Source organism: Dreissena polymorpha, chromosome 7 (genome assembly GCF_020536995.1).
Source record: "Dreissena polymorpha isolate Duluth1 chromosome 7, UMN_Dpol_1.0, whole genome shotgun sequence".
Taxonomy (NCBI): Eukaryota; Metazoa; Mollusca; class Bivalvia; order Myida; family Dreissenidae; genus Dreissena; species Dreissena polymorpha.
This window is the reverse complement of record NC_068361.1, coordinates 21454873-21481455: the sequence shown is the minus strand read 5'-3', so window position 1 is coordinate 21481455 and position 26583 is coordinate 21454873. Positions and strand designations below refer to the sequence as shown.

Genomic DNA, 26583 nt, shown 5'->3' with positions numbered 1-26583 from the left:
GCCCTTCGATACCATATAAAATAGCCTGTTTAAATCACATTATATAATACAGCATGTTCCTAAAATAGTTAAGCCACCTAGCTAGTGCAATATACATAGGCACCTTAATAATATATTATATATTATTAAAAGTTTCACCAGCTTTACAAACATGTTCCAAGAATATTTAAGTTACCTAGTTAGTGCAATATACATAAATGTGTTAACCTTATATATATATATTACTTTAAGTTAAACTTTGTTCAACTCGTTATCAATGGTATATTAAGTTATCTAGCTAGTGCAATATACATAAACATGGTAACATCATATTATATATTATTTAACGTTTCAGCGTTTTAACAAACTTGTTCTAAAAATGTCTAAGTTACCTAGCTAAACATACAAATGTTAACGTCATTTATTACTACTAAATATCAATAAGTTTAATGTAATTTGCGATAAAAAAATCCCGGACTTGGCCGTTACTGTTGTCGCAGGTAACTCATTTTCTACTGTTTAAGTTGTCAAATAAGGACACGTTCATGATTAAACACGCAGGAAACTTAGATATACAAATATGGTACAGTCTTTATAACATGTAAAATCAGTATAATCAAAAAGGGGGTACTGATTACTATTTTTACGTCATTTCCTTTAAAAAGTGTAAGATGAAAAAACCCTTATATTTTAAAAGAGTTTCTATTAAGGATAGTGGTTAACTATGGTTTTACTGGCCTGTTAATAAGGCAAGTTTATTTCAAAGAACAAATGTATTTTTAATCTGTGTACACTGAGTAAAACACGTATTTATTTATTTAAGATATTCATATATAGATTATATGTATGTATGATATATTTAAGAAATAATATTTTTCTATGATGGTTTGTTTTCGAATAACCCACAGTAAGGAGTATAGATGCGTAGGAATTAAATCACGAGTGCGGAGCAGCTTTAAATAATTATAATTATAATTTTATGTCCAGTATTTTATTTTAAACTATACAACTTTTCATTTCTATAACAAATTCCCAATACTGAGGCTGAAAAACTTCTAAAACATTTTAAATTTTGTTATCCACAAAAACACAACATGCCATTCAAGGGAGATAACTCAGATTTTAATATTATTGGTGATGCAAATCAACTATGCAATATAGGGAATACATTTTATATAAAACTATTGAATTACTAACAGAAATATTTCGTTGTAAGAAGGCCATCTGATAAACGCAAAACCTCTGTTTTATGAAAAAATAAATTTATTATTTTCTTAATTGTAATGTATGATCATTTTATTTGTTAGCTTCACTCATGTCAAACAAAAAACCGTGACACAACTGATCAATTGATTAAAATATAAGGAAAAAAACATGCATACATTTTGAAATATGTACAATTATGTAAATCTGTGAATAGTGCATTGTTTAGTAGTAATCTAACGACTTTGATCAGTACATGTTTACCTTACACAACAATTGCTTTATTACTAAAAAACGTAAATTCTTATTTAAAATAAATAACATACATACATATAATTTATATATACTGACTTGTTTTCATTTTTGTTAAGTGATTGTTTCAACTTCACAAGCTCCTTTTCCACCGTCTTCATTTCCTCGCTGGTTTTCAGATTCTGACAAAAGATTAATAAAATAATACAGGCCGGATCCCATAATTATTTACATGTACACATGATGTTCCACCGTGTTAATTATACACATATATGAACATCGTTATTATTTCCATTACCTTCAAGTAAGTGTAATCAAACTAGGTATCTTGCATAATTGCCATACAGCAAATAAACACAAAACTAACTTCCTGAGCAAAGAAGTATATAGCTTAACATATTGTAAAACTCTAAGCGTAACGAGACCTATCATTTTGAAATTTATTTTAAAAAAGTTATCAAACAAATAATGACATTATTTCATTATGAGGACTAACAGTTTTAAGGCTGAATTAAATTTAAAAACAGTGATAATTTATAGCAAGTTGTATGAAAATATATCGAGGCTTCTGATAATACCTATATTTAACCTTTGACATTGAGCTGTCACTTTGACCTTTTTGTCATCATGATCACGTTCCATGCTTTTTGTAAATAAGTCCATTCTTGACAAGGTCATGCTCCGGACAAACGTTTAAATAAAAATTTACATTGTTTGGCAACTGACCTTGACTTTTGACCTTGACCTTGAAACTAGCGACCCAGTTCATGCGCGCGACTCTCAGTCTTATCATACTGATAACTAAAGGTTAGTAATATGAAAATGAACTTCTGTTGTTTACAATACCAACATTTGACACTTCACCTTGAATTATGACTATTTTCTTTGGCCACTTATTGAACTGATTCTTCCAGGTGACGATTCATCAGCACGCATATCACTTACTAGTATGTCAAGTACTGTATAAATATTTTCATTTTGGACAAAGTAATGCTCCGGACATTAATTAAATGTGACCTTTGATGTAAAATTTGCTCCGGCCAAATATTTACCGAAGCCCGTCCGCCAGCATAGATGTTCCCATAATACAGGCAATATTTTATACAGGAGAATACAGAAAAATAAATACAGATATAAAAGGCATTGCAGCAGTTTTAGTGATTTTTCCCAAAATAATGTATGTTGTATACTTTGTCTTTAGACACACACAAATATGAGGAAATTGAAATAGAACATTGGGCTTGTGGCCATGTAAGAATCCGTTAGACTCTGAACTGAGTATATTGTAGAAAATTCCACCCCCTCCCTTCGTTCATTGCAATAAAGCAATTACTTATAAACCATGCTATCTAATTGTATAATTGAGATTTATAGTTTTTACCAACAAAGTCTTCAGCATATCAAATTACACCAATGCATATTAAATAAGCAAAGGTTCAACAGGTCTTAAATGTAAGTGTTGTGGTTGTTATATAAACAAAAGCTCCAAACACATGGTCAATATATCTCGCTGCATAACCACAATACCTGTTGAAGAGGAAAGAATGTCTACTTCAATAATGTCAATAATGAAGAAAATCGTTTCCCCATGATAAATGAACAATGGGTCCGACTGTTTCTCCATAGATTATTAATTCAAATTCAATTGATTATATTTCAGAATATAAAAGGAATCCGATTTGCTCTTCCAATTTAAACTAAGTTACTTCGTTGATTAGCATCTTATAACAATCAGAATTTTACCAACCCTGGGGCAAAAGCTGAATGGGCACTGGTTCTACCCGGCCCTCGCCCCTACAGCCAAGCCCCTGTCCCGGCACATAACGCATCTTCTGTAGCAGACGACTGCCTATACCCTGAAAGACATTTAAAGTATCAGTTAAATTCAAATATGTTTCTCAACGATGTGTGAAGCAGGCGGCAGCCAATTTCCTGCGAACGATTAGTTCAAAATAATATATGTCACCCTCTGGGAAAACTAGATTTACTGCATGTGCGTTAAGTGTCATCCCAGATAGGCCGGTGCAATCCGCACATGTTAATCATGGACGACACTTTCCGCTTTTATTGCATTTTAATTCAAAGGAAGACCCTTTAAAGCAAAAATCTAGTTTAGACGGAAAGTGTGAGCCCTGATAAGCCTCTGCAGCTTGCGCTGGCTTCTGGCACGGTACTTTATGCATATGCATTAAACCCAGCAATTACTAATTTTTAGAGATTCTAAACTTCAGCATTTGTAAAGTTATTCTCCAAATTGTGTCGGTCGCTAATTTCCATTAATCACCAACTTTTTTTAAAATAAAAATCAATTTCTTACTTTCAATAATACTCTGCAAGAAATATGTCACAGACACAAAAATAATGGCTTGCACTTCAACATAGTATAAACAATATACTACGTTATGTTGATTATACTATGTTAGAGTGCAAGATGTTAAGATAATCGCGCAATATGTAAAATAACGTCTTGTTCTTATTAATAAACACCGTATCTATAAAGTATCATATTACTCAGCAGAAACAAAACAAAGAAAGCATATGCAGTGTGACAGACAAACTGACCCACCAAATAAGCAACTAAACAAGTGAGTATACTAGGTATACCCCACAAACTTTGTATAATGAACAATTAACAAATATTCAATATTTTCACTAAAAAGGGCTTAACATAGAATAATCACAAAAACATATGGTGTTGTATGCGAAAGTAATTATGTTTCATTAACACAATTGGAACTTAACAAAATGTTTGACCTTATATGCAAAATCACAATTTTAGTTATTTAAGTACTCTCAACAAAGGCCCATTTAATTTATATTAAAGACATCAACATATCAACCCTGTGGTCATTTTACTCCTGGTTCCAACAAACTATTGAAGGCAATGTGTGTATTTGATCCTCCTTCTGATCTAACAAAACTGGACTTCATGCATGAGCGTAAAGTGTTGTTCCAGATCAGCCCGTGCAGTATGCACAGGCTTATCAGGAACAACACATTTGTTGTTGTTTTTATATTTTGTGTATAAAGGAATTCTTTTCTGAGCACAAATCCAGTAATAGTGGAAAGTGTTGTCCTTGTTTAGCCCGTACAGACTACAAAGGCTTATTTTTGACGTCATTTTACGCACATGCATTACGCCAATTTTTCCAAGTCCATGGTTCTATTGTCAACCTTTAAGCTATCCCAACACCTGAGTGTGCTCCTCCCACCTTCCAAGATCGCCCAGTGCGTGACTCGATGGTTTCTATAGAAACATAGGAAGTGCGATCAATGGGAAGAACCTCCGTCATGTCATCATATGTTCCTTCCTTAGAGGAGGACGATAGCTTATCTGACATGTCTGGCAACAAGAAACAGTATGTAAGGTATGTGTATATTTCTTTTCTGTGGTTGAAAGGGAAAGACCCGAGTTGAAACACAATAATTCTCTGTTTTAAACTGTGAAATATAATGGTTCAAATTATCGATACTGTTTTAGTGTGAGATGTCGTCGTTTTGGACGTCATGCTGGCATTATTTCAGTTTAACTTGCCGTTGAACGCTGTTTTAAAGGTAAATTAATGGTGGAAAGTGCACCAACACCGAAACCAATACCCTATGCGCATATATATCTCTCAACTCGTTTATGTTCAGTTATTTTAAAGTATACATAATGCATCAATTATTTACTTGTAAGAAGTGTTATCAATATGTATAACCAACTCTTGAAAAAAAAATCATATCAGCATGTAGATACATTAATGTTTAATAATCGTATTATCCGAGAATCAGTGTTGGAATGGTATCAAGTTGACTGTTCATTTCCTTGCATATTGTGCATGTTTATTTATAGTTTTGCTGATTGATAATTTCTCAGCAAAAAAACAACATGGAAAATATAAAGGGTTTTACGCATTTTAAAATAATGTCACTCTTTAAAGTGTTGGTGTCACGGTAACCAACTGTATGCCATATAAAAGTGTACTCGCAATAATTTTTTAAAGAATAACAAAAGACTGTTCTAAAACAAATTCAGTATCAGAACACACAATTACCGGATAATGGAACCACACCCTCCCAGGGCAGGGTCACTGGGTCATCCTGGTAACTATCGAATGTTACCGTGACCCCTGAGTCATGAAGGTCAACGACCGTGGCCTTGTACCAAAGGTCGTCGTGGAACCTTGCCAGACACTTGCTCTCAAGCTTCAATTCACTAACAATAAATAAATAAGCCATGCTCTGAGAAAACTGGGCTTAATGCATACGCCTAAAGTGTCCTCTTGGATTAGCCAGTGCAGTTACCACCGGCTAATCATGAACGACACTTTCCGCCTGAACGGGGCTTTAGCTCAAAAGACACTTCCTTAACACGAAAAATGAAGCTTCATGCATGCTCTAAATGTGCCGTCCAAAATTAGCATGTGCAGTCCACACAGGCTGAAAAGCGGAGGATACTTCCTTCTGTTATGGAATTTGTCGTTTAAAGGAAGTTTGCGTAAATCTTGTTTCGGCGAAAAGTATCATCCCCAAAACTGGAACGATACTTTTCATTCATGCATAAGACCCCATTTTATCAGAGCGAGGATCAATTTAATTATTTTTATAATGACAGGCCTTCCCATTTCGTTCGAATATGAACAAATATGAAATAAATGAAATGTTAGATGGCATATTTGAAGCAAAGTATGAGTTGGGTTGACTTAATAAAGATTTATTTTAAGTATTACCAAATATGCGACCATTTTTGCATTTTTCCAGTATTATGCATGCTTTTTTCCATCTGATTAAATTATAAAATAATGTGCTTCTATTTAAATTGAATTGTTTACGCAAGCCATTCTTGAGAAACATATACCTTTGGATATCAATATTATATGAGCATCGCTCTGTGAAAAGCGGGTTAAATGCATGTGCATAAAGTGTCATCCCAGATTAGCCTGTGCAAACTGAGGTAAAGTATCATCCCAGATTAGCCTGTGCAAACTGTGGATAAAGTGTCATCCCAGATTAGCCTGTGCAAACTAAGGGTAAAGTATCATCCCAGATTAGCCTGTGCAAACTGAGGGTAAAGTATCATCCATGATTAGCCTGTGCAAACTGAGGGTAAATTATCATCCCAGATTAGCCTGTGCAAACTGAGGGTACAGGCTAATCAGAGAAAACACTTTTTCAGCCTAAACTAGATTTTTGCTAAGGAGATACTTTATTGAAACGAACAATATCATAAAAGCGGAAAGCGTCTTCCCTGATTAGCCTATGTATACTGCACAGGCTTATCTGGGACGACACTTTATGCACATGCATTAAACCCCCTTTTCACAGAGCACGGCCCAATTATGTAAAGTTTCATGGTCACTTTTGTAAAAAAATGTTTGTTATTTAGTTTCACATCATTTAGTATGATAATGAAATGTTCAGTGAAGTTTTATTCTTAAGTTAGTAAACAGCAGCTTTGGCATTATGAATTATATAGTATTGGTTTTAAATTGTTTTACAAGGAAATGTTCAGGTGTGTTTTCCCTTTATGTTTTGTTATATATATATATAGTATAGTTTTGGAAAAAACTTCTTTAACTGATCATCTGCAGGGTGTTTATTATGGGCGAATGTCAATGCACACACAACTGATGATTTGTGTCATTTTACTCACGAAAGTTGGGGAGAATTTAGAAATATAACTGCAATTTTCAGCTAAATGTTGTATTTACTAAAACTATTTATAATCTTGGTATGGTCTTGTGTTGTGAGGTAGAGCCAGAATACCCTGAACGAAACACCACCAATCCGGTAGAGTTACCAACAACATCACATGCTTCCGGGAATGTGAAATGAATCAACCCTGATTATTGGCAATCAATTATTCGGTTTTACTTTTCACTCGATTGAGGAGGATGCGTAGAATGATTGTGTTGGGATGATTCGTGGGGCTGATGGTGCGGTAATTATTGCATAACTTGCGAATGTCCTTTTTCGGTAGGGAAATAAAACCAGTGACTGAGTCCACTCCATGGGCCACTTCTCATTCCAGATGCATAGTGCCGTTGTTGCAATCGTTTTTTCTCATCCGTGCTTTATAAACTCAGCAGGGAAGTTGTCCACTACCGGAGCATATCATGCTTAAGAAACGCGCTGCCTGCACTTCCACTCTTAAGTATGGACGGACTTTCGTCATTCTGTTCTGATCTAAAGGAGACTTGATTCTGGTTGAAGCGGGTAGTTGTAGAGGTCACTGCAGTATTAAGTTCACCTGTGTAGGAACTCTCGGTCAGGAGATTCCTGTCAGCGTCTTCTATAACACTGGCCTTAGGCTGACTGGTTTTCGTGAGGATATTGATGGTGCTACATTCTTACTGCTTCCTGTGATGATGTGATCATCGATTTTGATGCATAACTCCTTAATCCACACCTCCTTGTCAACTTTCATCTTCTACTTCACTTACCTGTTTGCTCTGTGGTAATTTGCCATAAAGTCCAGACTGGTGTACTTCTCATGACTCAGGTCTCTTCTTGTGCCACAAAGGTCCACGACTTCAGTCGTGACCCATGGTTTGTTTTTCCTTCCGTCTCCAACAAACTTCTTCGGCCGATGACAAGATGAGATTTTTGATGTTGTTGGTTATATAACTTTTGTAATTTATTAAGACATTTTTCACACTCGAACGCCACAGGCCGGTTTTTCTTGATAACCCCTCGAATAAACTGCAGTATCTGTTACCATTTATTGTATCGGTTTCACGTGGACAAATATACATACCTATATGGTTTTCTTTGAAGTCGTTAACCTCGAACAATTTTACTGTCATGCAAAAGCCGCAGTCCAACATTTAAAGTTTGTGTAAACTCTCAGTTTAAACAATCTAATACAAGGCCAAAGCTGATATATATGAGGACATCATCAAGCGACTGTTGGCAACAGGAATATATCCAGCTTAATTTGAGTACGTTGACAGCTTGACAGGAACTTCTCGAACATGTTTGAATTTAGTTTATTTACTTTTTAATCATTTTAAAAATGGTCGTTCCATGTAAGAAAACTAGAATTTAACACAATCTTGAACAAGGGCAACGGTATATTGTATAGATGCTAACATCATAAAATTACGGTTGGCATGGAAAAATATCCAGCTAATAAGAGAACGTTGATAGTGGGACGGGAGTTTCTCGGATATGTTAATGTTAAATTACTTTAAATAATTTAAAACGTCCAATGTAAGAAATATATTTGGTAAACGGTAAGACATCAAACTATGTGAGTGTAAAATAACTTTCATATTGGAAATTAATGATTACAGGAAAGTTGTGTATTACACAATATTATGTTTTCAAAATCGACATAACATTTCAATTTAATTTGGTAAAAGCGAACGCGTTCGTGTCTGTTTTATTAAATAATCGAGCACAGACGCAGTGTATGAAGTCGATCCAATTTGGCGAAAAAATGCGTCTTATAGCGTTCATAATAGCGTTGCGCATTTAAACTATTAATATACTCGTGACTGGCCGAGTGATATAAACTTTATTAGCCTCGTAATCGCATAAATATAATGGTGATAACAAAACCAATAGGCAAAGCAAAAGTACGAAGTATTTATATGAGTTTGAATTATCTTACTTGAAAATCAAATTTGAAATTGAAGAAAACACAACCAGTCTTAAAGCGTGCTTGTTGCCTTAAGTGCATCTACAATATTAGGTAAACATTGAATTCAGATGATACTGTAACCAAGAACAATGTTTGGTCAATGTATGTTTGAAATGAGTGACATATCTGAAAATAAAAAAACTGTGTTGCAACATTGAAAGGAAACATTTTGCGTATACCTTCCCTTAAAATATTGGTACCAAAGTAATTCTGATAAAATATGTCATTACTTTCAATTCAAATTTAAGATTTAAAAGTGTTATGATAAAATGGTTGATCAATTCGGCCTTTTAGCATCGTATGTCAGTTATCATGTACTTACAAAGTAATGAAAATCTGGCTAAGATAGCGTTTTATTTTTTTATATTGAGCGAGATTATAACTGTCATTATGAAGAGATAACATTTCGAATTAATGCTGTGATATCTGCCTGAGTCTTAATCGCCGCTACACTTGGAATCCGGAGGCAAAAAGAAAATTAACGAAAATAGTTTGGTCAAACTACATACCCTATTTTTTGGTGATGCTAGTCGCAACAAAAATGTTTGTTATTTTCCTGAACGAAATGAGATAGAATGAATATATTTCCTTTCATCAACTTCCTTCTTTTGGTTTATGTGTGTAGATTAACCGTAACGTGTACCTGTTGTTCCAGCTAGTAGCATATCTGAACATAATAGGACAGACCACCTATGTGTTATCTAGGACGTTTTCAAGACGCATCTAAATCAGTTTGTTGTTTTTTTTTGGTTTTTTTTTAAGTTTCGAATTCTCCTTCTGCTTTTGCTTTAGAGCACATATTTTGTCATCGTAACGTTATCTTCCAATTGATATGGTTTTCAATCACTCACATATCACCTTCAGATAAGAGTTGGGCAAATTATGCAAACTAGCGTGATCACAAGTAGCGAAATAGTCATCGTCAATCGACATGCATTCTTCTTTACTGATCGTGTGTCTTTGCTGCTGCTTTGGTAATAGAGGGAAATCAGCAACAAACAATTATTATAACAAATGTAATATTTTTGTGTTCTCATAGGCAGTGGAATAAAAAAGAAAGTTCAGTGGGACAGATTTTTATTTCAATTACAGCGCTGGATAACTCGTTGACACTTTTAAAATACTCAATATCAAAAAAATAAAAAAAATAACATTATTGCTGGTGTTGTCACATTTAATATGGTCACCGTATAGGGAGCTAATTTACAGATTTTACCTTTCATGTAAAAAATGAGTGTCTCCGTTGCCATGAATGATATAACACATCAAAACGCCAGAACTAAACAACACCCTCTCTTAAAATGTTTTTTTTTATTTCCGCTACTATAGCATGGTGTACTATATATGTAAGGTTGTTATGATTCCACAACCGAAATAGCGTTATTGTCGCATGTTTTAAACTTGTTTCACCTCATGCTTTGTCTATTTAAATGAAGACTAGCGGAGGCTTCTTCTTATTGTAATGATGGCACCATCTGCTACAGCGGAACCAACTGCTGTCGAGATTCTATCTATTCTAACTCCTACTACTGCTGTGAAAACGTGACATCCGCACCAGAATCATGGTACGTTTTTAGATTAAGTTGTCACTATATTTGACGCTACGTCGGTCAAAACGTTCTACTAGTATTGACATAAAAATGTATCATATTAAAAAATAAGCTTAAGTTTTAACCAAAATGGTCGTATCGATATCCGATCGATTAAGCTTTTGTCTACATGGTCATGAATCGCATTAAAAAATGAAAACAACTAAATAAAGAACACTAAAGTAATGTATTTGTGTAGTTTAAGAATATCTATATGGCGTCTATCGTGTTTTTGGTTGACGTCGGATGGTTGTTTTCAACACCAATTTACATTTATCGATTCAGGAGTACTGGAGGCATAGCAGGCGGAGTCGGCGGTCTGACGATATTGTTTATTTTTATTGGCGCGTACTGTCGTACACGATATCATATTCGTGCGGTAGTGGTACGGAAAGCCGCTGCGAACCCTAGCATCGCCGTCATATCTAACACGCAAGGTATGTGCACATGGTGATCGTGTATTACCATTTATACGTTCACATTTTACTTGTCCGAGTTAATGCTTAGCCGAATAAAACTAAATCGCAACTTTAGTATCACAAAGTCCTTGTTTCTCTTTATTGCATATTCGGCTTGCCCCTCGCAATTCTTAGGTGATGTTTTACATGAGATATGCGATGATTATCATTGCCAGTATATGGACTGTTTGTGTGTTCAACCCAGTAAATGTGTTCTACAATTGCAAATGCTTATTGTAAACAGTAATGGTTTTATAGAGATGTCAAGTATGATGCCTCAACCGATGCCATACGTCCCGTATCCAGGGCCACCCGCTCCGTATGCCGGGCAACCTGGTCCGTATCCCGGGCAACCTGGTCCGTATCCCGGGCAGCACGCCCAATATCGAGAACAACCAGGCGCAAACCAACAATCCCCGCCTCAGTATTCACCTACGTAACGCGTCTGCAGGTGCGAGAGTCAGGAAAGTAGACGATAATATTGTGCAATGGCGCTACAATGCAGGATCACAATGTTAGTGATATGTCGTACACACTTGGGAATATGGTCTTGTTTAAATGACGTTTATGTTAAATAAACATATGTAATAACTAAACAGGAAAACTTAGAGGACGGTACTGTCATGCTTTATTGTCAAGTTATGTGTATCAAACATGTTCCTTTCTTGATGTTACTTTAACTTGATTGCGTTCATTCATTCCAAAGTTCCACCACTATGTTAACATTTGTATAAACAGTTTATGTTGTACGTTATACATTCATGAACAGGCATTTACAAGATAGTATGTTAGTGTTGGTAGATGTTGAAATACAAAAAAAGTTGTACGGGTTTATATTTAGCATGTGTTGTGTAATGGTATATTTAAAAATTAAATAAATGCCTCTTTCTGATTTGAGGTGCTTCTGTGCGAAATATGTTTTCGTTTGAGTTACTAAAGTAGAATGGGCATTATGCTTTTTTGAATGTACCGTTACTATATCATGTATAACCGTACATTAAGCCTGGTACCTTGGTCGTACCGACATGACACGCCAGTTGTGATCTTCGATACTCTCGTTTTTGTTTTATTTTTGTCATGGTGCAAACATAACTTGTGTAATTAAGTAAGGCCTATTTCAAACACGACCACAACAGGCCGGTGTTCTTTGATAACCCATCGAATATACTGCAGTATCTGTTACCATTTATTTGATCAATTTTACGATATTGATATAACGTTATGGTTTTCGTGGTAGTCGTTTTATATGTCATTTAAAAGCCGCAGTCCAAAATAAAAAAGTTTGTGTCAACTCGCACTTTAAAACAATCTGGTACAAGGCCAAAGTTGAATGGTATGTATGCTGAGGGGCATGATAAAGATAATTGTTCAAGGGGGAAATATCCATTTAAATATGAGATGGTTAAAATATGTTAATGATATGTTTATGTTAAATTACCTAAAATACTTTTAAAAGTCAAATGTAAGAAATATATTTTGTAAATGGTAATACATCAAACGACGAGAGCGTTAACTTAGTTTCATAAGAATATTTAATAAATTGAAGCATTTGTTTCAATATAAAATAACAAGTTATTTGAAAAAGAAGTTGATCTGTTTTGTCATTTTTACAATAGGAAACTTATTTACCTCATTGACATAATGAAATAGTGGCTATACAAGCCATCGTGAAGTCTTTCTTTTGAGATTTTCTGACTCCATGATAATCTTTTGTAAATTAATGTAGTGATAAGATACAAAGTTATACACAATCATATGTTTTCAAAAACGCCATAACTTTTTTGGAGGATTGAAGTGCTGTATCAAGTGGAAGTTTTGTGATATATAACTTAAGGACCACGTGATAGCATAATTAGGGTGATCACAAATAGACAAAGCCAAAGTACGAAGTATTTGTAAGAAGTTTGAACCATCTTACTTCAAAAAGACAATTTTTTAATTGCATAAATCACTTCTGATATGAAGTCATGCTTTTTTGCCTTTAAATTTATACAATATTGTGTAAACCTAAAATATGAGCGAAACAGAAACCAAGCACAATGATTGGTCAATGTATGTTTGTATGTTTAAAATGAGTGACAAACCTGATTATGTGTAGACGTGTGTGGTAGAAATTAGTGTTTTGAACATTCACAACGTTTGAACAATTAACTTTGTTCCCAAAACAGAACATGTGTGTTTTACAACAACTTATAAATAATGTCGCATAGAATCAAGAAGAAATAACTACTCACGTCCTTATAATGATCCGCTATCAAAAAAGAGCAAATCAACAACAAAAAATGATTACTTGTTCACAACCGTGTTTATACACAATAACCTTGTTTTATTTATTAACGTGGAAGCCAACGAAACGACAAAAGTGGAGACAGAATCAATCTACGTTTTATAACTTTTTTGTGCAGTTTATTCTATTTGCAAAAGTTTATTTTTAACTTTTTGATTCATTTGAGCATAGTTTGCAGTATGCCATTTTATTTTATGCTTTCCGGTGGTTTATAGAGAAATATCAGTGAAATAAAAGTGGTATTTCACTGTTTCAAACAGTGAAACATAACAGTGAAAAATATCGTTATTTTTCACTGTTTCAGTTAGATACTGGAACTACTTCCCCAATAACCCCATGGTGAGCCTCAATTGCAATTTTCATTCAAGGGAGACTAGTCTACTTGAACCTGAAACACACATTTACCTCCCTTAAACATAATTATTTCGTCTGCTGCTTAACTCTTTAACAACAATGGATGAATTGGAAAACAATGAAATAAATCTTCTTTTCTCAAATATCTTTGACTTTGATGACTTTTTTAATGAAATGAATGAACAAGATGATTACAGCGCTTCAAAATCACAAGAAATAACACCAGCAGCACCAACAGCAGGAGCAGCAACATCAGCCCCACCACCACTGGTAACAGCATCAACACAGGAAGAAAAAAGAACAAAACCCAACATCAACACCAACAAGGAATTTCAGATCTGTAAGTGTGGATAGCTTTCTGCTTGAAAACGAAAATTTAAATACAAAAAAGAAAACCGACAATGACATCAGACTTTTCAAAACTTTCCTAAAAAGTCACAAAAATGAGGCAAGAAATATTAAAAATATACCTCCTCATGAATTGAACCCTCTGGTCTGCGAGTTTTTGTTGGGTGTGACTAAAAAAGATGGATCAGAGTATGAACCCACATCTTTGAGGGCATTTTTAAGCTCAATCGACAGGCATTTAAGGCACATGAACTACAAGCACTCTTTGATAAATGACCCTGAATTTGCCAAAGTGAGGGAAGTATTAAAAAGTAAACAAAAAGCTCTGAAAAAAGAAGGTTATGGAAATAAACCGCATCAAGCCCAGGCATTAACAAATGAACATATTGAAGCTATGTACGCAGCTAAAACTCTGGGAGAATCAAGCCCAAGAGCTCTATTACACTCACTGTGGCTTATATGTACAACCCATTTTGGGATGAGAACCGGCAAGGAAATTCACACCCTATGCTGGGGTGATGTCAGCCTTGGAATCGATTTTGAAACTGGTGAAGAATTCATCACCTTCGACACTGAGCGTCAGACAAAAACCCGTACTGGTGAAAATCCTAGGGATATAAGGTGATTTTCCTACTTTAATATATTTGTACACAAATCTGAATTGATAAAAAAAAATTAATCAAATATTTAAATGGAATTTTTCCTTAGTAAAAATAATACAAACATGGAGGATATTTGTTGGTTAAGGTAGAATATCGATTTTATTTCACGAGTGATCATAGAAATTATTATTTTTACGAGTGGCGAAGCCACAATTGAAAATATATATTTTCTATTATCACAAGTGAATTTATAGACCTTTTTTTACAATATAATTCTTATTTGTATTATTAATATACAGTAGACTTCACTTTTGGTGGAATAGTATTTAATTTAAACAAAACATTTAATGCAACACACATTTTAACTATTTATAGGAAAGTCAAGCCACGGGTATATGCAGTTCCCGAACAACCTGACAGAGATCCGGTGCATCTCTACAAGCTATATGCCGACAAACGCCCTGTTGACATGATGACAGAAGACAGCCCCTTCTTCTTAACTCCTGGCAACAAGACACAGCAATGCTGGTTCAGGAAGTCTGTCATGGGAATAAACAAGCTATACAGCATAATGACCGAGATGAAAACAGATGCTGGTATTCAAGAGCCAAGAATCACCCCATACAGGTCAAAACCCCATATTATATACACTACTTTCATAACAAGACTAAAATATATAATAAAAATCACTTACCTCCCATTTATTAAATAGGTGTTGTTTGTCCAATTTACATGCTACAACACTCAAAATTTTAATTCATAAAATCTCCTGTACTCTACTAGTACTATTCCTCTACTTTCTGGTTCCATTACATCCAGTACTTGACAGACCACCATGTATTTATTGAAGTGTTTCAAGAGCACACAAAACAATTACAACTTATATCTTATGTAATATGTCATGTGTACCGTTGAATATTGATTTTATTTTTACCATAGAAATAAACTTTTTTCAGTGCAAGAAAGCACTTGATTCAGAAGCTGAATGACGAGAATGTTCCTGCTCATCAAATAATACAGATTTCAGGGCACAGAAATATTAACAGCTTAAATAATTACAGCAGTTTGAACAAGGAACAGTCAAAAATATTTCAAAAATACTTTCTCATTCAAACCAGTCAGTTGAAAAGCACAACCGCACAGCCACTGCCACTGCGTCAGCCACATCAAGTGATTTTCCGATGGCCCGAGGATTTTTTGTCAACTCACATTTCCAGGGCAATGTAACATTTAATTTTCACAACTCTGAATCTTACATGGGCCTTTCCCAGACACAGAACGTAGTCAATCACCAGAGGCAATCTCCATCCCGTACACCGGCGGTAACCGCAGATTCCCCTGTACAGCGACACTACAAGCGAATCCGTCTTATTGCAGAGAGTGACAGTGATTGATATCGAAACCATTTAGTACAAAAACACCGTTGAAATATGTTTGCGTTCCTAGTTTAATCCAGTTATGTGTTATTAATCCAGTAAGTCGTAAAAGTGTTGTTCAACATGGCGAGCACTTTCGTAACTTTGAGATCAGTTGAATACACAAATTACTACGCCAGTATATGCAACACTATTAATTTCATTATCATTTAAATTAAACTATTGTTTGTAATAATATTGAATGTATAAAGTATGAAAAAGATATATGTTGAATAAAACATTGATTTTAATAGTAATACACTTTTTACAGATGTGAACTATTTTCTTGTGTAGTAAGTTCTTTGTGCGTTCTAAAAATTGAGGCACCCCACGGGGAAACTTAATGAGGCAAATTCGGAAAATTAACAAAACTACAAAAATAAGCATAAAATAAAAAGAAAATTTGTTGGTTTCGGTAGCATATCGAATTTAATTCACTCGTGTTCATAGAAAAAAATATTTTCACTCGTGGCTACGCCACTCGTGAAAATATAAATTTCTATGATCACTCGTGAATTAAATTCGATATGCTACCGAAACCAACAAATATCCTCTATTAACTTTATAGAATTGAGCATGCGAAATATAAACATTTATCAACACAAATAATATATTGTACACAATAGAGTAAATCGACATTTATTCTCTATTATAAATCGCGTTGTTTATTATTTATATGATAATTTGTGAATAACAAAAAACAACAGTATCCACTAAATAACAAAAGTTTATTTAATGCTTTCCGGTAGTTTATAGAGAATTATCAGTGAATTTAAACTAATAATTTCACTGTTTCAAACAATGAAAATTACCTGTGAAAATTATCGAAAATTTTCACTGTTTACTGTGAAATGACGTCATCATGTTGACGAAATGACGTCATTATCCCAACGACATTCTTTAGTTAGACTCCGTAACAATTGATATAAACTGTGAAAAGAGCATAAAATAAAAAGAAAATTTGTTGGATTCGGTGGAATATCGATTTTAATTCACTCGTCGTCATAGAAAAAATATATTTTCACTCGTGGCTTCGCCACAAGTAAAAATATTAATTTCTATGATCACTCGTGAATTAAAATCGATAATCAACCGAATCCAACAAATATCCTCTATGTCATTTGACCTTATACTATGAGAAATTCGGAAATATAGTATTGAGATTTATCCTTATTTTTCTAACTTTGCTGTTTGTGTTAAATTGTTAGTACGCTGAATATGTAATCGAAAAAAAGGTAATTAACTTCTGTTTTATTCGCACATATACATTACCTACATTTCAGGTATACTGGAACACATAATCAAACATGAAAACAAAATATATATGAGTCGTGCTCTGAGAAAACTGGTCATAATGCATGTGCGTAAAGTGTCGTCCCAGATTAACCTGTGCAGTCCGCACAGGCTAATCCGGGAAGACACTTTCCGCCTAAACTGGATTTTCGATCAGAAGAGACTTCATTTAAACGAAAAAATTTATAAAAGCGGAAATTGTCGTCCCTGATTAGCATGTGCGGACTGCACAGGCTAATCTGGGATGACAATTTACGCACAAGTATTATGCCCAGTTTTCTCAGAACGCGACACATGTATGAATATGTTTATTATAACTCCACACGTATGTTCTAAGATATAAGTAACACTACATCAGACCACACTATATTTGTCCTCACATGACGTACTATATATTTAACATGTGTTTTTCTTACGGTTGAAATATATGGTGTTTTAGTATTTTATTACGACGCAGTTTTCTTTTCACACTTTCCAATCATACATTTACAGCTCCTTTTGAAACAACAAAATCTTAACACGAAATGAAACAAAACCGAAGTCAGAGAAGGTTATCCAAGGCAAACGAGCACATGCAAATAGCCTGTTGTGGCGTTTAAGGGACTCTATCCCGACAGAATGACAGCGCCCTGACCTTGATATCCTTCGAGATGGAAAGTTTAACGTTTACAGAAATGGCATAATGTTTGTACGGGAACGCTAACCTATAAATCCCATTTCTTAAAATGGTGTGTATGTTAAAAACTTAAAAATTTTAAAAACATCAATTTTCATAAGTAAATCTGATGAGAAATTAAAACAAACACAAACAATAATTTTACTATGTAAACTATATTAGTGCACGAAATGCAATATGAAAATAATTGTTAAATATATAATACAGCCTTGAGTGTAAACAAATCTATTGATTTGGAGCTTAGTGTTTGGAACTGTTGTATCCGCTCAACATGTGTGTTTCAGATACGACAGCTGCACGCTAAAACTCTTTCAGCTTCGTTGCTTAACTCAACCCCACTATAATTAATTTGGCCAATGAAGTTCTAGAATGTATATATCAGATACGATAGCTTCACGCACAACACTTGGTTAGCATCGTTGCAAATCTTATTGAAATCGTCAATAATTTTAATTACCTCGGAATAGTTATGTCAAGCACTGGCGCATTTATACTTAATAAGCCAAAGCGCTTAGGGCGATGAACTAATTATTTACTGTTTAAAAATCGATGAATGTACTTGTTAAAATCATGTTGTTTTTTTTACAAATATATGAATTCTTGTGAGAATGTATAATGTAAGAGAAAGCTCTTTCTGTTGTAACAAAGTTAAGTGAATGTTTAAAATCTGTAATTGTTTATGAAAAACAAATGCAATTAGATATTGGATACAAAATTTCCGGTGTGGGGAAAACAATATCTCTCTCATAAATCTACATATTATCGACTCTAAGTTAAAATGTTTAATACATGCATTAGCTAGACGTCTCAATACATTTTTTCATTAATACACTTGGTCTTCTTCTATAACTATCAGGTATAGGTGTGTTTTTTTCTGAAATCATTATATAAAGGGCACCATATTGATCAAACCATTGATTTAAACCTCTCGTTTTATTGAACAAGCGAAGGCATGCGCACAATCGTTTTTACTGAATTTGAAATGCACTATCTGTTTAAATGATAGAGGCTGATAATCACATTAATTATTAAACTGATACATTAAAGTTATGTATCATTCATGTATTGTTAATGTTATCTATTCAGTATCTTTGGTATCATTGCGTTGCGTTCCGGTTTGGATGACATACGTGTATCAAACTTTATAATCATTTTATTTATCAAAGTTATTGACCAGTAGTGGATTTGTCATTGTTAATAAACATGCATTCTTCACTTTTAATCGTGTTTCTTTGCTGCTGTTTTGGTAATAGTGGAACAATTAAAATAATTCATAAGAATGAAATAACAAAAAATAGCATTATATCATTTTTAGGTGTTTGTGATTGGCATAACATGGATCAGTGTGTGCTGTTGTTTGGAATTAAGGATCAAATCTCAATGAAATCATAGTTTTTTACAAATCATGTCAAAAATAGTTTTTCCTCTGTCACATTAGTAGTGTTAATATTACGAATGGATTAAAACATGATAAACAGTGAGGATTACAGACGAATATGATGTCATAAGATATCAAATTTTTGTTGGACTAAACGTTTTACCGAAATGATGTAAAAAAACAAAACGGTTACGTATGAAGAATAGGAGTTTAATTTTACACTTGTAAAATATGATTTGTAAATTGAACCGCTTGTAATAGTGTTGTGCAATATATAGATAGATTATAAATAATTGATGAATGATTCATATTAAGTTTGTTATGCGATGAACAGATGAGGGCGTAGTTTTGCAAATACTCAAAACGAGGACGTGATTAATTAGTACTCAAATATTTGTCGTGTTCTGAGAAAACTGGGCATAATGCTTGTGCGTTAATTATCATCCCATATTAGCCTGTGCAGTCCGCACAGGCTAATCAGGGACGACAATTTCTGCTTTTATGGAATGTTTCGTTTAAATGATGTCTCTTCTAAGTGCAAATCCAGTTTAGGCGGAAAGTGTCGTCCCTGAATGGCCTGTGCGGACTGCACAGGCTAATCTGGAAAGACTTTTTACTTACATTCATTATGTCCAGTTTTCTCAGAACACGACATATATTTCATGCCGGGCATGCTATACTTTTTCAAGCATTCACCTCATATTCTATGTATTTTATTATTCCCTCTTTAATCAGACTGAATATAGGACAAACACATGTATGTATATAATCACTGGTTTCCCAGTTTGAGCGCTGGATTATTGTTGTAAATTACAAACGCCATTGTATGGTATGACTTCACATAAAAATATTTAGTGTTATTAACATATCAATCGAATACACTTGCGCTAAAATAGCGCTATAATTAGGCTAAATATAAGACAATGATTTGTTATACGATCTACTCGGCTGTCGATATAGGATGAAATATTTACCACTTGTTTATTTCTAGTTAGACTGACACTGACCTCTGACTACTGTGGGGATGGATACTACTGCTACAGCGGAACATACTGCTGTACATACACATATAGCCCCAATAGCTACTACTGCTGTGGGATGTAAGTACATGTTTCAATCGTTTTTTTTTTATTTTTTTTGCATTTTGTACCTTAATTCACGTGGCATTAACTCAATGAATGACGTGCCAAGTTATCTCATAGCCAGTAAGGCTCATTGTATTGACCCACAACTCGAGTTTGTATATTTTGTTAACTTGTACGAAATATGGAAGACGGTCCTCATATTTTAAAAGGGTTTTAATAATAAGGGAAGAAAGGAAGCTGCCGTTCGATTAAACTAAATCCTAAAATCTATAGCGCTTATTAAAATATGTGTCACGTTCTGAGAAAACTGGGCATAATGCATGTGCGTAAAGTGTCGTCCCAGGTTAGCCTGTGCAGGCTGATCAGGGACGACACTTTCCGCCTAAATTGGATTTTTTTAAATAGAGACTTCATTTAAACGAAAAATGTCATGAAAGCGGAACTGCGCAGGCTAATCTGGGACGACACTTTACGCACATGCATAATGCCCAGTTTTCTCAGAACGCAACACATAGGAGCAGAAGTTTGATTTCCTTAGTCGTAAAAAAGACACGATGGTTAAATACATATTGCTGAGTTTAACTGTTTTTACCCTTAAAAGAACGTAGCTACACTTTTCTCGTTTATAATTAATTGCCATATATTGTGTTTGCAATTTATCAGTCGATCGATCATTTATACCATAACTGTATTGCTGTTAATTTCGGACAAATTTAGTTAAATGACACACTTGCAGTTTCGAGATTAATTATCATGTCTAATATTGTTTTACTTATGTCTCTATATACACTTTTAAATGGGGCCCCTTTGATAACTCGCTTCAATGGCATTCTTGTATGTAATTGAGCCTTGCTCTGTGAAAACGAGGTTAAATTCATGTACGTAAATTGTCGTTAAACATTAGCATATGCAGTTCGCACAGGCTAATCAGGAACGACACTTTCCGCCTAGACTGGATTTTGGTTTAGAAGAGACGTCCTCAAAAAACAAACAAAATCCATAAAAGCGTAAAATGCCGCAGTTGATTAGCTTGTGCGGACTGCACAGGCTAATCTGGGACACACTTTACGCACATGCATCAAACCCCCTTATCTCAGTGCGCGGCCCAATTAAATTACAGTGGATCCGCTGGAATAGCAGGAGTTGTGGTGAGTTCGATAGTATTAATCATCGTTATCGTCGTCATCGTGTTGTGCTGTCGTCGATATCGTCAGCCTACGTTCGTTCGGACTGGAGTGGTCAGCCCAGGAGTGACTGTGATAGCCAGTGGTCAACGTTAGTATTGTACTTTATTCACATTTATTATTGAAACGTGCTCGAGTCCGTTTTCTGGGTAAAACAAGTACTTAGTGTGTTTGGGGAGATGTAACGAACGCTCCTAGAGTGGGGATCGCACCCGTGAGCTCTCGGTCGCTATGCGGACACCATATCCACTACGTCACAGCGACCTACCTGTACTTTAAGCCCATTAATTGTAAGCTCGAACGCATTTTCACGCGTGGCTTTAGAGTCACGCTACAGTTCTTCTTTTTTCTGTTGACCAATGAAGTGATGGCGTTGAAGGAGATCTTGAGCATGTTACATGAGAGGATATCAAGCCTGTAGCATCCGGATCTAAAGACGGACATCATATTAATAACTCCACCTTCATTTTTTATTTGTTTTACACAAATTGCGAACATCTTCAAAATACCGCCATGTAACACACAAACGTAACTATGATTTATGAAAGCAAATTCAGTCGTGCATGTTTTCTAATATCATTCAATACAATATAAGTACAAAGCCTGTCTAAAAGTACAATGAGCTCTCCAGGATTTGCTTGTAGATAAGACGATAAAAACAATTCACAATATAATAACATTTGAACTTTAATTTTATTATTTCTATCAAAGAGATGGGAAGTTTCCCTCAGTCAGCTCCCTACGGCCAGTACCCCGGGCAACCCACCCAGTATCCCGGGCAACCCGCCCCATATCCAGGGCAACCAGGTTTCTACCCACAACCTCAGCCACAGTACACACCGTAAAGAGTATTCGCAAGGTCGAAAACTCGAGCGTCAGGAAAAACATATGGTAAAACGGAGATGTGGAAATGATCGTGAAATTTAAAGAATGTTTAATTACACCGACTGTGTGCTGAATTATTGTGTAACCATGGTGTTAACGACGCATAAGTATATGATTCTATCAACCGTAAAGTTAAATTGAAACTAATCAATTTTATGTTAATTAAATGTGTTAAATTAAAAGGACCAAAGTCAGCGAACTTAATCTATAACATATAATATAGTTATAACTAGTACATTAATTTTGTTGATGCATCCGATTTTTTTGACTTCCTATCATTTAAAACTGTTGATTTCTAAAATTGTATTTAGTAATTTGTGTTGTTGTTCTTGTTATCATTTGTGTTATTTGATTCAAATACACCAATTAAAATAATAAAACCTTGTTCTATATTCTGTGATTGTGTTTATGAGAGACAAGCATATAAGAAATCCAAGTAAAGAACTCTTTAGAGAAATGCGATTGTTGGAACGTGAGAAAAAGTAGCATTTTGTGCGCAACTGTTCTTCTTCAACGTCGGTGTTTTTACAAGTACATCTTTCAGATATATTTTTCTTATTCTTGTTTTATTATTTTGTATCAGTCGTCTAGTGTACCATGCCAGTGTACCATGCCAATACATTTCGTTATTTATTTTTACTTCTCTAAGCGCCTGTCTTATAAGTGTAGTTTGGTCATCTATGGACCTTACAAGCCAATTGCTTTCCATCTAAGCGCGTCTTTATATTAAATCGTCAGTCGGTATTTCCTTATTGTTATCTTATGGTTCCTTCGATGCGCTTGCAAACACCATGAACTTGTTTGCATATATACTTCTGCCCTCTTGTCCTATTCTGCTGTCAGATGCGTGTCTCTTGCACAATGGGTACATCATATTCATGTGAGAGCATGGAACGACAACTCTGCTGCTGGGAATATGTATAATGTCTTCGTTTTTTGCACCACTTATACGGTGCGAAGCGAATATTGACAAGTACCATGTATTGGTGATGATGTCGCACTTGAACACAAAATCTGACATTTATATGACTAACACAATCAAAGATACACAAATAAAAACAAATGAACATGACATTAAAAGCGACATGATGGATACACATTGATCATGGTTAGTTTTCTAATAAGAGTGCATTTAGTATCGATGTAATGTATGAAGTTATACAATTTGACCTCAGATGGAGAGAAGAAAAGATTGTGTTGGATCCACCAGAATACAACTACATCACCTACAGGTATGTCCCGCTATCGATGATCTCGTGCCTACCCTACGGGATCACAGACGCTTTCTCTTTCTTTGCCACATTCGAGGACAGCCGCTTCCGAGTATAAGTACGCCGGCGACATGCTTTTCCTTTCGGATGTCTCGATGTCTGCACAGGTGTCCATAGACATAATGAACTTTTGTTTTTCCACAAGCAGATACCAAATACTGTAACTAATTGGAATCAGGGTTTCTAAGTTACACAACATGTAATAGGCACACAAAACGCATTCGTTATTTTAATATAAACGTTTATAACGTGTACCTTTACTATTTTAACCTTTTTAACAGGTGTACATTAAAGACTCGATATCTCGATGAAAAGTCATTAAAACAAAACAAAAATATATATACACTATAATAAAAAAAAGAAAAAAAATGATATATCGAATCTTTAATGAACCCCACCCTTGATTGTACCAAAGATGGCAGCTTCCAAGTCCATATTAAGCCATCTTGCTATTTTACTATAAATATCGTGGCCTAAACGTATTTGATACGTAGTATACGTTATTCCATGTCTGATATGGCTTATTTTCAGAACTTAGTAATAATTTAATAGCTTTTTTTAGCAAAGTACTACAGAAAAACTTACCTGCGGTCACGCTGGCCTAAACTTTATATTGCCACTCTAATGAAGTTACAGGATCAAAACTTATTAGTGATATGTAAACTTGTTACCTTGTGAATTGAATGTGTCTGAGTTGGTGTCTGAAGCTATAGGGTTTCATGCCCGCTTCGAGGTTATATGTACAGTCTGTCCTCTATCCTGCTTATGTGAAACGAGTACTGAAAAGAGACCAATGGAACACTAAGATTTCAATAAAAAATATTCTTGATAATACTTACATGGGACAAAAAATGCTACTAATGCCAGAATTTTTTTATAAAATGATTTTCGGACCCGCCGACTCCAATTTTTGACGAAACCAAAAAAAAAAATATTTTTTTTTTCGGATGCCAAAAGGTGGCTTTTAAACACAAAACGCTTGCGAGTTTTAGAAAAAGTTCAAATGAGTTATAAATCATCATAATAAACCCATTTTTAATTACCCACATTAATACGCGAACCTCCTTCATCGTGTACATGTGCTGGAATTTACCAACAGCTACGCCATCATTGTTTGTGCAAGAAGTTGATGAACGCTACAACGCTTTCATCAGCAAAGGCTGCTAATTTCCCAATAATTATGCAACCGTCAAATAAAATCCTGAATGCAATCGATTTGTAAGTAAATATTTTATTATTTCTTTATAATTTTATAAAATTGATAGTATGAAAATGACTAAAAAATATTATGAAAGCAACCAGAAAAGAACGATTGTAATTTAACAGGTGCTCGAAATGCGAAACCCATTTACGCCTTTCAACTTTAAACATTCCATATTTTACGCACAAATACGGTCATATTTTAAAGAATACAATTGTATGTGTTGTTTTATGTAGTTTAAGTGACGAATTTGTGCATATAATATGTGTTTTTTCGTTATTTTCAATGGGTACGAAACTTTGGTTTTGTTCCGAACTGGTTCGTACCAAAAGTTCAAAAATCGCAAAATCAACAGTTTCTAAAACGATTTCAAACCACGAATGTCCAAATAAAATAGTCAAGTTTATGGGGGTTATTATCGGATTAACAGCTCCTTTATGACATTGAACTATGAATTATGTTATCCTGGGATAAACTGTCACGAAGATCAATAATTATAACGATTATTAGGGACGCTATTTCTTTAATCAATACCATGACAAAAACACACGTTAACTTGTTTCAACAGGCATTTGTGTTTAACAGTTCCATTATTAAAATGTTCTGGGAACGATATGTTTTAATTAAGATACCAACTATTTCTGAAATCAAAAGTAGGTCCTTCACTCGATGTACTATATTTTGGATATGTTAAAATTCGGACATATATAAAGATAGTGGCATTTATGTGTTGATTTGTTGTATATAGTTTGTACAAATATGTTTTGTGTTATATCAGACAACAAGAATGGATGGTCTTTCTGTCAAGAAATAGATGTGAAAAAATATTCATTTAATTGAACCTGGAAATCAACCACCCCAACTAACAGAAAACCTTTTAACAAACGTTGTTGTTTTAGAATTTTGTGAAATTTGATAATAAACAGAAGTTGATGTATATCATGTCCAAATGACCAAATGTATAAACTGTTTAACAATTTGAATTGAGATGTTTTATTTAGACCAATAGATATTTTTAAAATTCAAACTAATTTAAAAACTGCAAATCAAGACCTACAGTCTGATTATGATCATTTTGCACATCAACATGTTTGAAAAAAATCACTGTGGTTGCTAAGTAAAAAAAACTTCATACCATAACGGTTTTAAAATGAGTGCATATTTGGTCACCCATCTTTTTTTCCGTCCTCCTACCCAATACTTTTAGAAAAAAAAAATCCGAAAATCATTTTAATAAAAAATGTTGGCCTAAGCATAAAATAAAAAGAACACTTGATGGATTTGGTGGAATATCAATTTTAATTCACTCGTGATCATAGAAAAATTATATGTTCATATATAAATATTATTTTCTATGATCGCAAGTAACTTATACCCGTGAAGTCTGCAAATGTGTAAATGTGTAGCTTCTACTGTCACTTAAGGATGTGTTTATAGTGTGTTTTGTAACCATTTCTACCATTCTGGCAGGGTGTTGAGGTAAAAGGAACGATTGT

General features: G+C 34.4%; 1 protein-coding gene and 1 long non-coding RNA gene across 4 annotated transcripts; both read left to right on the top strand.

Moving 5' to 3' along the window:
* The first annotated feature begins 9841 nt into the window (after nt 1-9841).
* LOC127838589 (uncharacterized) lies at nt 9842-12022 on the top strand. 2 transcript variants are annotated; one of them, XR_008029867.1, is made up of 4 exons: nt 9842-10077; nt 10498-10626; nt 10936-11087; nt 11367-12022. It is a non-coding gene; the product is annotated as an uncharacterized LOC127838589 (long non-coding RNA). The 2 variants fall into 2 exon arrangements; XR_008029866.1 differs by having other exon boundaries at nt 9842-10626.
* Nucleotides 12023-19187: 7165 nt separating this feature from the next.
* Nucleotides 19188-22999, top strand: LOC127838161 (uncharacterized). Of its 2 annotated transcripts, none has more exons than XM_052365739.1 (4): nt 19188-19329; nt 20453-20561; nt 21667-21821; nt 22442-22999. In XM_052365739.1, the coding sequence occupies exons 1-4, from the start codon at nt 19287-19289 to the stop codon at nt 22573-22575; spliced, it is 441 nt and encodes a 146-aa protein (XP_052221699.1). In that variant the 5' UTR covers nt 19188-19286; the 3' UTR covers nt 22576-22999. The 2 variants fall into 2 exon arrangements, with proteins under 2 accessions (XP_052221699.1, XP_052221700.1); XM_052365740.1 differs by lacking the exon at nt 19188-19329 and adding an exon at nt 19536-19560.
* Nucleotides 23000-26583: the final 3584 nt, after the last annotated feature.

Excerpts from the sequence above, each read along its gene's own strand:
- LOC127838161 (XM_052365739.1), top strand. The coding sequence starts at position 19,287 with ATGCATTCTTCACTTTTAATCGTGTTTCTTTGCTGCTGTTTTG. Across the intron at positions 19,330-20,452 it reads GTTTCTTTGCTGCTGTTTTG|TTAGACTGACACTGACCTCT; the intron begins GTAATAGTGGAA and ends GTTTATTTCTAG. Across the intron at positions 20,562-21,666 it reads AGCTACTACTGCTGTGGGAT|TGGATCCGCTGGAATAGCAG; the intron begins GTAAGTACATGT and ends ATTAAATTACAG.